The sequence below is a fragment of the Nicotiana tabacum genome, chromosome 12 (genome assembly GCF_000715075.1).
Source record: "Nicotiana tabacum cultivar K326 chromosome 12, ASM71507v2, whole genome shotgun sequence".
Lineage (NCBI taxonomy): Eukaryota > Viridiplantae > Streptophyta > Magnoliopsida > Solanales > Solanaceae > Nicotiana > Nicotiana tabacum.
Window position 1 is genome coordinate 56,326,451 of NC_134091.1, and position 14,012 is coordinate 56,340,462.

Here is a 14,012-nt window from a genome sequence, read left to right on the forward strand (position 1 = left end):
TGGGTTCAAATGCTTTTATTATAAATATTTCTCAGAAAACTACTAATATACACAATATTATTTTTTGGTGAAGCGGGTCCAACTGAACCCGCTTAATAACACGTGGGTCCACCCCTGTAAATACCAACATTACAACGCAATTAAAATTTATAATCACATCATAACTCAAAGATTGGAGAATATTCTTCCATTAGTTTACGTAAAAACAACTACATGCTAGTAGCAATTTTCTTTGAAATTAGAATGATATTTTACCTCAAGGAGCTCAAACAATTTATATAGCCGTGTAAGTTGTTAGAAAAACTTAACAACTAACAAATAATTTGGTTAAAATTTCACCTTTTAATGTATAACTAGCCGTGACTAATCGTTATGAAAACTTTGGACTTTTTTGAAAATTAAAGGAGCGCATAGAAAATTCATGCGATATGCATAATATAATTACGTAAGTTACAAGAATATAAGCCGCATCCATTAGTTTTAATAATCTTTTAGTGGTAACCAAACTGTAAATCCAACCAATTCTTGAATTTTATTTCATTTTGGATTGGATTCGTAGGATGGAAGCCCTAGAAATGAAGTTGGTAAAGGAAAAAAAGAACAGAAGGGGTAAAAACTAAACTTGTAATCGTTTTATGACCTAAATTCTAAGTAATTTGTAAGCGTTTTGTGGTCTAAAGTCTAATTTGTAAGCGTTTTGAGGCCTAAATTCTAATTACATAATCACATATAAAAAAGCTTTCTTCTTCCCCTCCCGCCCTCAGAGCGGGAAAGGGCACTTTCAGGAAAGAAAGAGATACTCTGTTGAGAGAAATAGCTATGGCGCCTGTTGTGCAAAGCTCTCAGCCATGGGTCGAAAAATAGTAACATTTTTTCCTTCGAATCAAATAAAAACTCCTATTTTTGGACATTTATTTTAGATATGTTAACTTTTGAATATTCTTCATTTTGCAGTCGACCGAGGCAAGTGAAGGACGTAGCACACCAGGATGAGGTCGTTCGAGTCCTCACCAACACTCTCGAGACCTCTAATGTAACTTCAATTTCTGTCTTCCATTTCTATTGGTTTATTCTAAGCACATTAAACACTGCTTAGGGTTTCCTTTGCCCTTTTTTTTCTTTAAATTTTTGTATTAACAATACATTTATAGTGTACACCGTCAACACACAGAATTCAGCATCCTTATGTGTCTAAATCCCTAGACCAAAAGGCCAAAACTTCATAGGCATAAATTTCTATTTTAATTGGTCAAGTTGCTTGTAGCATTTTTTGCGATTTTTTTGGTAGACTTTTAGGAATTAGTTTTGGTTGCTAATTGTTGTTGAATATTACCCTCGTTTGTTTTTCTTGTAGTGCCCGCATATGTTGTTTTATGGCCCTCCTGGAACTGGGAAAACGACAACTGCTCTCGCCATTGCCCATCAGCTTTTCGGGTATGTTTACCTTTGATGTGGATTTTGCTCTAGTTGATGTCAATATAGCAAAATTTGTAGTTCTGGTGGAGTTCCTAATGTAAGTTTTTATAGATCTGATTCCTGAAAATCAATTTCTATGTTACACTGTTTCTAGCTTAGTAAATAAAGTAATTTTGTTCTTCTGCTGAAATGTGATATGAAATTCAAGTGAAAAGAAGAAAATTGAAGGATTTTAAAAATTCCTCTACTTTTGAGCAATTATACTCTCCTTATGTTTCCAAAGAGCGATACAGAGTAAGAACGGAACTCTGGGACATTGTTTTCTTTCTACTTAATTTCTAGAATTTGAAAAGACTTAAACAGCTTGCTCCATTCTAGCTTCAATTTCTAAGACCTGCATTCAAGTTCTAGCTTTTTTGTTTTTGAAGTAAGCATTCAAGTTCTAGCTTTTCTTTTACTGGCTGCCAATTTTAGCTTTTGCTAAATTTAGGTGTCTTGACCTCTTGATATATATATTCTCTATATAATTCATAGACAAATATGACTAATTTAATACATTTGGATAAGATTACTTGATTCAATTTCCACATTCTGTTTATGATTTAAAACAATAGTTAATTAAATAATTAATGCAAAATGTACATGCCTATTGGTTTTGCTAATCCCTATATCTAGTTAGAGTGAATTCTTCTGGAATCTGTCAACTAACAGTGAAAAGTTTAAGAGGCGAGCACTTCCATCTTTGAACATTTCAATTGGTAAAATCCTCTACCTGGCAAGAATCTCTTTGGTGGGTTTCCTTGAGGAGTTTCCTGGGGTGTTTTTGAGATTAGCGGATACATTTTCTCATGGACAAGTGGCTATTTCATATTTTGTCTGACATTGAAGAGAAATCATCTACTTAGGCCTAATGACTTTCTGCTGTTCAGGCGTTTCCTTTTTCCTGCCATACCGTGTTTATATCATCTTACAATGAATTTTTCTTTGACAGCCCCGAGATGTATAAGTCAAGGGTATTGGAGCTAAATGCTAGTGATGACCGTGGTATCAATGTAGTCCGCACGAAAATTAAGAACTTTGCTGCTGTTGCTGTAGGTTCTAGTCGGCAAGGGTAAACTTTCGTCTTGTCTACTTCAGTTGTTAACACATTTTAAGCCTCTTCTTTACTTCGTTGTTTAACAGCATATCTTCCTTACTCATTTCAGTGGTTATCCCTGTCCACCTTTTAAGATCATAATCCTTGATGAAGCAGATTCAATGACTGAAGATGCTCAAGTGAGTTGCTGTTTACTTTTGCTAATAAGCAACATAATTTAATGTGACCTAACATTGCTTTTTTGCAGAATGCCTTGCGACGCACTATGGAGACATATTCAAAAGTTACAAGATTCTTCTTCATTTGCAATTACATCAGCAGGTTTGGTATCATTCTGCAGTTTTTTTGGTCTTGCTGATATTTTTTAGCTTCTATATCTTCCCAGCTTCCTTTTTTTGTTTGGATGCAAATCTTTGCAGCTTCCCTTACTTTCTTATAGATCTGTTGGATCAATATATATATTAAATTACAAAATCTTAAAAAAGGGGTATATATTCTACTATTGCAACTGTAAAATTGGTGTCATATTGCCAAAATCTTAAATAATTAAAGAACTTTGGAAGCTGGTATTTAAGCCTTTTGTGAGTTCCTTATAAACAAGAACAAGTAGATTGGAGTTCTATCTTTTATTGATCCTTCAATAGTGTGGTGAAATTCAATTGTGTTTGCTCTTTTAGCTATTTATTTCCTTTTCTCTCCTAGGTATAAGAAAACTGAAATAAGCTCAGTAATGAAAGTTGATAATGTGGCTAAGTGGAAGTAGTATGTCGTATCTCTCTATGAAATCAACCTTCTCTTTTCGCATGAAATGCATTTTCTCTATTTGCAGCATTTGATGAAATTATGTCACAAACAAAACTTGTGCTAATGCTTTTTTGTTTAGTTGTTTATGGCATTATGGTGTGGGGATTACTTGAGACAAAATAGTAACTGTAATGTGAACATTGGCAGCTAGTGCCAGTATGTAAGTGCAATAGGTTCCGACCTCTTTCTTGGTTTTACATATTTGTGCATTGGCTTGCTTCTTATTCAGTTTGATCTTCTTTAAGCTGGATTGTTTGAATGGTTTGAATTATGGCCGTTTGGAGTAGGAACAGAATTGTTACACTTCAGGTTGTCAAAGGCGAAAAGCTTTAAAAAATGCTCCAGGTCTATTGGGGATTTAAGCGCAGTTAAAGTGTGAGCTTTAGTAAAAGAAGGCACAATGAAGAAAAAAAATCTGCAATGTAAGAAAAAAGTAACTAACTCATTCCCGTACAATTAATATATCTCGTTGCCGATTATATTTATTCTTTAGTACCACTTGATTCAAGATAGAACTCACGGACAATGAGGCGCACGCCTAGTGCCTTGCCTGCATTGAAGCGCAACTTAAGAAGGTGCAGTGCCCTCCCTGAGCTTTTATGAGCTTCAGGGCTTAAACGTCTTAAGTGAGCCTTTGATAACAATGTTTCACCCTAAAGATGGCATAACTTTATCATGATGATATGATCGGCTAGTTAGGGCATTGTTTTCTATTCTGTGGTATTATAGAGCACCAATATGTGTAGGAAAATTAAACACATAAACCATAACTAGTGCAACCAATGATGGCTTTTGGGCTTGAGAGACTACGTTTCTCAAGCTGTACAAGATGCCTCTACTGTCATGAGTGCAATCTTTTGGGATTTGCTAGATGGTAAAGAGGTGCATCTGTGGTTTGACTTATTATCTATTACCGTGTATATTTGTTTGGGATAAATGCAAGGTTTGAGATGAGTGCTTAAGTCATTTTTGCTGAAGAAAAAATATTTTTAGTTTTCAAGTGGTCCATCATGGTAAACTCGAGAGATCTGTTAAGCTTTCTGTTTAATGTCTTTTAGCTTTGGGAGGAGTAGAGAAGTCACTGATAATATATCATGGAGAGCAATTTTATTGTATGCTCTTTGCTGGCTTCTGACCTTCTGGTCTTGTCATGTCCCTTACTGAGAAATGAGGTTTTTTCCTTTTCCACCTTTAATGCTTAAATCATCAATTTCTAACACTATGCTATTTAAGAAAACCTTATCTTTTTAAAACAAGAAAGAAGTTCTTAAAACTTATTTACCAGTACATAGTTGACAGGAACCTATGAACACGCAAATAAGTTTTACTTAACCATTTGTGTATCTACATGAAATAATGGGTGGTTTCATGGCGAATTTGTTTTCCCGAGCCAAGACTTCCTTAGTGGTTTGATGTTAACTTGTTTCTCTTTTGATAGGTTAGCCATTTTCTTTGTTTTGATGGTAAGTTGTTGATCTGAGTGCATTATATGTAGAGCAGTAATAAATTGAATAATCTTCTTTGGTATAGGATCATAGAGCCACTCGCTTCCAGATGTGCGAAGTTTAGATTCAAGCCGCTTACAGAAGAAATAATGGGCAGCCGAATATTGCATATTTGTAGAGAGGAAGGTCTTAGTCTAGATTCAGAGGTTTGGTTGTAGTAACTTGATTCCTTGTTATAAAACCTGTTTGCTTTCTTTCATTTAAATGATGGTTCGATTTTCACTTTGCAATTAAGCTATATATAAGAGTGTCTCACCTGATTGCAGGCTCTTTCGACTCTCAGTTCCATTTCTCAAGGTGATCTACGAAGGGCTATAACATACTTACAAGTAAGATGAATTTTCTGCTTTCTACATTTTTTTGAATAAAAGGAAAAGAAGCTAAAAGAACTGGCTGGCTCAGTACCATAATCAATATTGTAGTGACACTTGTTCAGCTACCAGAGGATGATGTTGCGATTTTGACTCATTTCATAATGCAAATGAAAATTTCTCTATTGTTCTGTGGAAGGAACAAATTATATCCAATGACAAGCCTGTTTTTCTTACCATCTGTTTACTTCCTGGCAAGACTATCAACCATGAAAAATTGATTGGTAATATTTTGAATTGCTGCAGAGTGCTGCTCGGTTATTTGGATCTTCCATATCGGCAAGGGACCTGATTAGTGTGTCTGGGGTAAGTTCGAATTTGTTTCTGTAGTTTTAGTTTACTGTAGTCTTTACATCAACCAGGGGTTCATCTATAAGTTTCCACAAGATCAATGCGTTCATCCATCAATATCTTTGGGATGACACTTTTCTGATTTATGCTGTTGGGCCTTTGCTATACCTTGATGTATATGATATATAATGTAGCACAGTAGCAGTATAGATGTATTAGGACGTTCTCCTTATTAATAATGTTGTTTTTATGAGTTGTTCTAATATTTCTTCTTTTGCACTAAAGGCTATTATGAATGCATCTTCTTTGACATCTGAACTTTTGACTAGTGGCAATGCTGTGCTTTCGATCTGTGAAAGTTATTTACCTAGTACAGGAGAAGTAGTAGTTAAAACTGAAGAACGAGAAGAGAGAGGTTTTGGAAGGTTTTGCCTGATTATTCCTTTAAAACTCTGAGGATTGGGTAATGTCTATAAATATCGTTAGATAAGAAAGCCAGCATAAAATCCTTTTGATTGGTGTCAATAATTACAGACTCTTTACTGAAAGTACAGATTCTGTACAGAACCCTGACACTTTCTTAACAATGCTCTTCAAACTAGAGCATACATACTGATACCTGTTATTTATTACTACAAATATAATCACTCTTGGAGTCCTGCAGTGATCTTGCAAACATCTGTATCATTTGATATGTCAAACTTGTAGCAATATATTCCTTTTCAATCTTATGTCTGATAAAGTGACAATCTATTTTTATGTGTTCTATCCTTGGATGAAAACAAAATTTTAAGCCATATGTAGTGTAACTTGATTTCGCTGATCAGTTTCATTTATTCATTTCTTTCATTTTTCAACTGTTGCCGCAGTTGTTTAACCATATAAGCTCACATCTAAATCCATGGATCGACATTCTACTTTTGTTTTATAACCAAGAAATATCTGTGAGTTAGCTGGCCCAATTCCAGTTTGTCCACTTATTCGAAACTTGGGAGAGTATTCACCCATGATCCCACTTAAATACTAGGGTCCTACACTTGCTTTAGGCACTGACAAGTAATTGCAATGATCAGGTCATTCCAAATGAAGTTACTCAGGCCATATTCTCAGCTTGCAGAAGTGGAAATTTTGACTTGGCAAACAAAGAAGTGGACAATGTCATTGCAGAAGGATATCCTGTTTCTCAGATGCTGTCTCAGGTCCCAATATCTGTGTTTCTCATTTTACATTCAATTATGCCAACATTTGGTACTAATATGCCGCTTCTTTCAGTTGTATGATATAGTAATTGATGTGGACGGCATTTCTGATGAGCAGAAAGCACGAATATGCAAGAAATTTGCTGAAGCAGACAAGGTTATTGTTCTTCATCTTATTCTATTATTGTTAGAGTGATTATTATAGTTTCTACTCTTTTGTGTATATATATATATATATATATATATGCACGTGTGTGTGTGTATATATATATTCTCCCCATCTTAAGAGTATGATGGGGCTAAAACTACAAGGGTCAAATATTTAAGTCTCAGCACATTCATAAATTCCTTTGATGTTTCAAAATAAAATTTACTCTACGGAATTTGGAAGTCCCTGCAAAGTATATAAATCATCCTACGCATTATTTTTTATTATTATAAATGTTTAGAAAATGTTTGAAAAGTAGTAGTCAAAGTAGAAATTGTTTTGACTCTAAATGGTATTAGTGTCTTGTAGAATGAGACAAGAGGGAGTATTATTCTTGGTTAGTTTTTTCTCTTTCGGAGAACTGACTACTGATGAATGTTTAGCTGTGCGCTACAGATTCTGTATTTATGATAGTGTCATCTGAAGTTCTCCCTTAGATTAGAGTTCATCTTTGCCTTTTCTGTTAGTGCAGTAATAATGTTGACTGTAGTTGACAACGTTAGCTGAAGAATTTAGAAGAATGTGCTTATGATTTCCCTTGTTTTGCAGTGTCTTGTTGATGGAGCAGATGAGTATTTGCAACTTCTCGATGTTGCAAGCACCACAATGCAAGCACTTACCAACATGCCACAGGACATGGCGTGTGAAAGTTAGATGGCTACGTGGATTATGTTGAGTTTGTATTCCCTTATCAACTCTTGTAAAGTCACTTTCCTCGACAGGTATTGGAAATCTTTTAATATGGTTTGCTTTATATTCTTTGTTATAATCCTTGACTCATAAAGTTTTCAACTTAGTAACGGCTTATATATGCATCACATTGACCTATAGTTCGATTAATGTATAAGCAAAATTATGTGGCAGCATATGGTGCGAGTTCTTATTCTTTTAGCTTCTTTTTATTTTTTTTGGTAAGAGGGGAAACCCGCAGCCGCTACAACCTCTGCCACAGCCTCTGCCCTTCGGTTGAGCATTCTGTGGTGATCACTTTGTGTGCACCGGGTAAAACCCCCCTGTGTAATAGCCTGCAAACCACACAGAAGATGTAAACCGCACTAGGCAAGCCTTGTGCGACAAGCTCATTTTATATGGTAGTATTTGATTGGACACAACTTAATATAAGAAAGAAATACCTTTCACATATATCATACCAAAGCATCTTTAGAACTTGTGGTATTATACATGCCATGACATTTTTATGATTTTTATGGATGTAAGAGCTTGCCATTAAGGGTAAAATGAAAAGTTATAATTAAAGAGCTTTCAAATATAGATCAGTATAAAAATGAACAGGCAGTAACTGATTAGATGATCTAAGTTAACTTGTTCAGCGTCATATCAAGTTTAGACTTGGTGGTGAATGCTGAAGCCATTTAACAGTTGGACGGTGGTCCTAAAATGGTGTCTATTTAATTTAGAAGGAAGGTTTCCATTCAATTTATACAAAAAGAAACGTTTTATGTGACATTTTCTAATTTTTTCGTATATCTTGTTCAAGATTCCATTTTCCAGAAAACATTAGTGAATATGTAATTCCGCATGTTCTCCAAAAACAAAAAATTAATTTACTTAACATGTTGAATATAATTTCGATATTCATGTCAGCTCAAGCAAATTAAAACTATGGTATCTTCGTTAAAATAGACTTCCTTTCATCTGTTTCTCATAACTTCAACATATTGGATGTCAAACAATTATGAATCGATAGGTCTGCTTAGATGAGTTTTGATATCAAAATAGTTAGCATAATTCACTCTCAATCAATAGTGTGGAAGTCAAATTGATTTTTTTCCGCTTTAAGAGCTCCATTTTGAGATGTATTAGTGATGTTTGTGAATACTCCCAATCCTCACGGCGGATTTGAATGGCCCTGTTTATTGTCCTTGTCATGCGCGAGCCTAAAGTCTCGACAAAATGTTCGTTTGGCTATTTCATTACTTTTATTCAAATCCAGACATATAATGCCCTCAAATCATCTTGCTTTTCCACAAGTCCTACACAAAATTATATTGACAACACGTCAATGTAGCTTTATTTCCTAATTTCAAATCTCAAATCGGGTATTGTGTATAAAATCATAGAAAATGTTTCTCGTCAATATCCCCAATTAAACATCTAGGATTTTCTTATCTCCTACACCGTCAATTCACTTTAAAAAAAAAGTTTTTTCAGTTTTCTTTAATGAAAGTTCTAATACATTCTAAATGTCACCAAATCTTTAAAAGATCCAAGTTTAAATTTCTTAACACTTTTCTTGGTATTCAACACCTCTAAGAACATAAAATTCAATACATGACCCATATGCTTTGCAACAAACAATTCATATATTCAACAACTTTCTTAATAATCCTATCAAATCAAAAGTGAACAAGCAATGAAAACAGAGAAGGTACTATCATATACGTTTAACTCACAGATTTAGCTAATATAAGATTGATATGATCCCCTCGATTTTGGTGAAATTGAACATGATCACGTGTACAAGAGAGGATTGTTCAATTGGTAAGTATCAACAAAAGTGAGAAAGCTCCTAAGAAAAGGTTTTAATAAAAGCATACTAAGATATTATTATTGAACTTGGTATTTATACCAAATAAGTGAATGGATGACGTTTATATTTACCAAAAATATTTATGTCAACAAATCATTTACCAAGGTAATTATATGTAAAAATTATTTAATCACCTGAAGAAAACAATAACTTTAACTCATTACGTACAATTTTTTAAATTATACCAATAGTGTCAAAAATTATTAATCTCCATTTCTCTATACATGAGATGCAATTATTTGAAATATCCACAAAGTCCACCAAGCCCCACTCTTTACGCCTTTGATCATGATTTTTAGTCTTTTAGATTAATAGTCTTCCTTTGAATTTCTTCTCCACCTACATATATATATATATATACACACGCTCAAATGCATTTGGGAGGAAAATGTAAGTGAAAGTTTGAGTCTATTTTTCAAAAGGAATAAAAATGGATGATTCATTTACGCAGCCCGGAGCAATTCCATTTAAATGGGAAATCCGACCCGGAGTACCCAAGCTCCCACATTCACACGAACCAATAACAACAGATCACCACCGTCCACTAGCCAAACAAGAGGAAATGCCAATGAATCAGAGCCGTTCCTTTCCAGAAACCCCGCGTAAGCTGAGACCTCCACCAGCAGCTGGGTTCAATTTCCACTCACCATTTGCGGAGCCCCGAACCCGATCCTTCCGTTCAGCTCCACGGGCACGCTCGGAGAGGCACCGGTTTGACGTGCAGAATCTGATGACCCGACCCTCTATGGGAGTTGCCGCAGATGGGTGCTTCCCATCTCCCCCATTGCTGAGGCGAGTAACGGAGAAGAAGAAGAAGAAGAAGAAGCAGAAGAGTGGATCCGAACCCGATTACATGTCGGATCTAGAGACAGTTTCACGGTGGTCTGTGTCGAGTCGAAAGTCTGTATCTCCTTTTCATGACTCACTTTCATTTTCATCACAGGAGCCATCGCCCCGACGACCTGTGAATGATGCTGATTGGCCTGGCTTTGCTCTCTTTTAGTTTTAGAACACCACAATTCATACAAAAGGTTCTTTTTTCTATCTTTAATTTCCTTCAATATTACTACTATTGTACTCCTAAGTATATCACTGTGATGCAATCGATCGGCTATGATCCAATAAGTTAAGAGCGTGAGGAGAAGTACTCCCTCGATTACAATTCAGTGAAGAGTTTAATTTGAGAAAAGTTTTTCATACTTAAAGTTCATAATACTATATAACATACAAAAATTACCTTTAACATCTTCTTGTTTTTAGGGTGTTATTTTTGTTTACCCGCAAAATCGGATAACAATTGAATTTACACGCGATTTTAAGGATACGTTATCTAATTTGATATAAACTGAGAAATCAGATTAATGTGGAAGTAAACAACAAAAAGATAAATGCAAACCACGCAAGTTTGAACAATTTAAGCCTTGTGAGGTTAATCCCCTTCAAACTAGATATAATATTATTGAACCCGGAATAATGAACAAAGCTAGAAATAACAGTATATTGCTCTTTTTGATGTATGTTACAATGTCCCTCCATGAATTACTAAGTCCCCTTTTTATATTAAGGGAGATCTACCTTTTAAGATATTATTTTATAAGAAACATAAGTCTTTGATTTTGTAGACCGTTAGATTCCTTTTTTGACTAATCCCCGTGGTTTATGCCATAATGATTGGTTAGTGGTGAGAATCACAAATCTTTATCGGATGAGTTGGCGAAATTTTTTCTTCGAGGCCGTTAGAAACATGTCTCGATGGCTTGTTTTGACGATGCTTTTGAGTCCGACAATATCATATTCCGATCTTGGCTGACCATGCCGAACTTCGAATCTCGATATCGAGCTCAGTTTCACCCGTAACTTCGATTTCTACCCAATTACAGATGTGCCGACCCTGGCCTACCGCCCCATATGCTCGATCGAGCATCGAGCTCGGTTTTCTCCGTATATAGATAGTCCCCTCGTTTTTTGGAGAGTAGGCGACGAAAAACGATATGAGCCCTCGGTTTTCACTTCGATAAATCATGACGTAAGAGACAAAAGGTAATTGAAACGTCCCATCGGTCCAGTCTTCAAGGCATTAAATGTGGGTCAGTTAATGGTCGGCCACTTCGGGAAGTGAACCGCCGTTTGAGAAAACTATAAATATCCTTTAACCCATTCATTAGAACTTTTACATTCAAACTCCTTTTGTGTTCTAGGAAAGCTTCATCACTTTCATCTTCTGGTTTTCTAACTGTTTAGCCTAAGGGTGGCAAGTGGGCCGGTCCAGGCTCGGGCCCGACCCGGGACCGCGGGACAAATCCCGTTTTTAGTGGGCCTGAGCCGGTCTCGTGGGCCGATCCTATGCTTTGGCCCGCCAGGCCCGGGACCGGACCGGTCCCTTAGCGGGCCAAATGGTCCCTTAGCAGGCCAAACGGTCCCAACGGCTATATTTTAAAAAAAATATAGCAGTTGGACTGTCAAAAATAGCCGTTGGCTATTTATAAAATAGCCATTTAACCCCCCAACTTTGTTTTAACCCTAAACTTTTTATAATTACATTTTTTCCCTATTTTCAACTATAAATACCCCTTTATTCTTTCATTTTTTTTTTACAAAATCATCAATCTCTCTCTTATTTCCTTCTATAATTGCTACTATTGCTTACTTTATTGTTACCAAGTGTATAATATATAAGCTCTCTCTCTCTCTCTCTCTCTCTCTCTCTCTCCTAAATTATAATATTCAATATTTAATATCGAATATATATATATATATATAAAAGCTATATTCGATAAGCTATATATACATCTTATATATAGTATATAAGATGTATAATGTTACTACTAAAAAGTATATATATACTAAGTGTATAGTATATAAGCTATATAAGATGTACATATAGTATAGTATAGTATATATATGTATATATATCGATGTGTGTATATATATACTAAGTGTATAGTATATAAGCTATATAAGATGTACATATAGTATAGTATAGTATACTATATATATATATACTTTTTAGTAGTAACATGAAATGACCAAAGTATGGTACTTTTTAGCTAGTATAAATATGGAATGATATAGATCAAGTTTTAGCTTAACTCAGTTTTAGTTGAAACTGTAATCTGAGTTGAGCTAAAACTTGATCTTCTATCATTCCATATTTATACCAGCTAAGAAGTACCATACTTTGGTCCTTTCATGTTACTACTAAAAGTATATATATATATATATATATATATATATATATATATATATATATATATATATATATATATATAGTATAGTATAGTATATCATATATAAGATGTATATATAGTATAGTATAGTATATATATTAAGTGTATAGTATATAAGCTATATAAGATGTACGTATAGTATAGTATAGCATATATAAATATATATATAAGTTATATTCGATATAAGATGTATATATAGTATAGTGTATATATATATTAAATAAAATTTAGGTCACAATTCTATAATAAAATTTACAAAGCATTGCTTTAGATATTTTTTTTAACATTCTTTTGTCTCTAATATCTATTTAATTTTTTTTTTTAAAAAATCTGTTGGGTCCACTTAGCCCACGGGCCGAGACCGTTTAGCCCGTGACCAAACGGTCCCGGTCGTGGGCCGGTCCCTACAAAAAGATCGTTTAACCCGGGACCGTTTGGACTGGCCCACTTGGCCCGTTTAGGCTCGAGACCGGCCCACTTGCCACCCTTAGTTTAGCCTCAAAACTTTTTCTCTTCTAGATTTATATAAGTTATCTGCTAAGTCCGCCTATTCCCTTACCAACAATTTCTTTTCTCCATTGTTTATAAAGAATGACAAAGACTTCAAAGTTCGTTCCTAAAAAAACACCTTCTTCTTCGAAACCATCTGAAAACGTTCCACATGCTGCTACTGAGGCACCCCCTCTGAGGTCGTACATCCCTGCGGGGTGCCCAGCCGAAGTCGACTTTAAGGTTGAGAATATGGTGCCGGGTCGGTGCGAGTCAGTCTCGAGGTACATATGTACGATTACAACTAGTATCCTCGATAAAGTCAAAGAGGACTGCAACTGGGAAGATAAACTCGTAGTAGTCCCTACACCCGAGGAATCGATCACCACCCACGTGGAGGGTGTTTTAAGTATTTACACTTACCCTTTCACGCTGGGTCCTTTAGACCCGGTTATCATAGCCTTTTGCAAAAGGTATAAGGTGACGCTTAGGCAGATATATCCCTCATTTTGGAGAATTGTTATTTTGCTTCAATTCTTTGTGAGCAAGGTCGAGGGGTGTCCATTTACCATCGACCCCCTCATGCGTCTGTATAGGCCTTGACTTTACCGAGGGGGATTAATCAAGCTCGCACGCCGAGCCACTAAGGCCTTGTTCTCGAGTCTCGACGAGGATCGGGACCGGGGCTGGTTGGGTCGATTCGTTCGAGTTAGAACCTCAGACTTAATCCCGGTTGCGGACATGTCATTTTCTAAGAAATGGAGCATGAAACGTAAGTATAACTTTGCCTTCAATATTTCTTTTTTTTTTTTTTCGTTTGTTTCTCATCGACGTTATGTGATGATACAGCTATCG

At 35.4% G+C, this 14,012-nt stretch overlaps 2 protein-coding genes across 2 annotated transcripts; both read left to right on the plus strand.

Annotated features, from left to right (window-relative positions):
* The first annotated feature begins 703 nt into the window (after window positions 1-703).
* LOC107760689 (replication factor C subunit 2) lies at window positions 704-7,756 on the plus strand. Its single transcript, XM_016578780.2, has 12 exons — window positions 704-863; window positions 955-1,033; window positions 1,355-1,434; window positions 2,408-2,527; window positions 2,622-2,691; window positions 2,760-2,833; window positions 4,847-4,967; window positions 5,088-5,150; window positions 5,439-5,498; window positions 6,557-6,682; window positions 6,756-6,839; window positions 7,440-7,756. The coding sequence occupies exons 1-12, from the start codon at window positions 820-822 to the stop codon at window positions 7,542-7,544; spliced, it is 1,026 nt and encodes a 341-aa protein (XP_016434266.1). The 5' UTR covers window positions 704-819; the 3' UTR covers window positions 7,545-7,756.
* Window positions 7,757-9,871: 2,115 nt separating this feature from the next.
* On the plus strand, window positions 9,872-10,444 carry LOC107760685 (uncharacterized). Its single transcript, XM_016578775.1, has one exon. It carries the CDS (start codon window positions 9,872-9,874, stop codon window positions 10,442-10,444), a length of 573 nt encoding a protein of 190 aa, XP_016434261.1.
* Window positions 10,445-14,012: the final 3,568 nt, after the last annotated feature.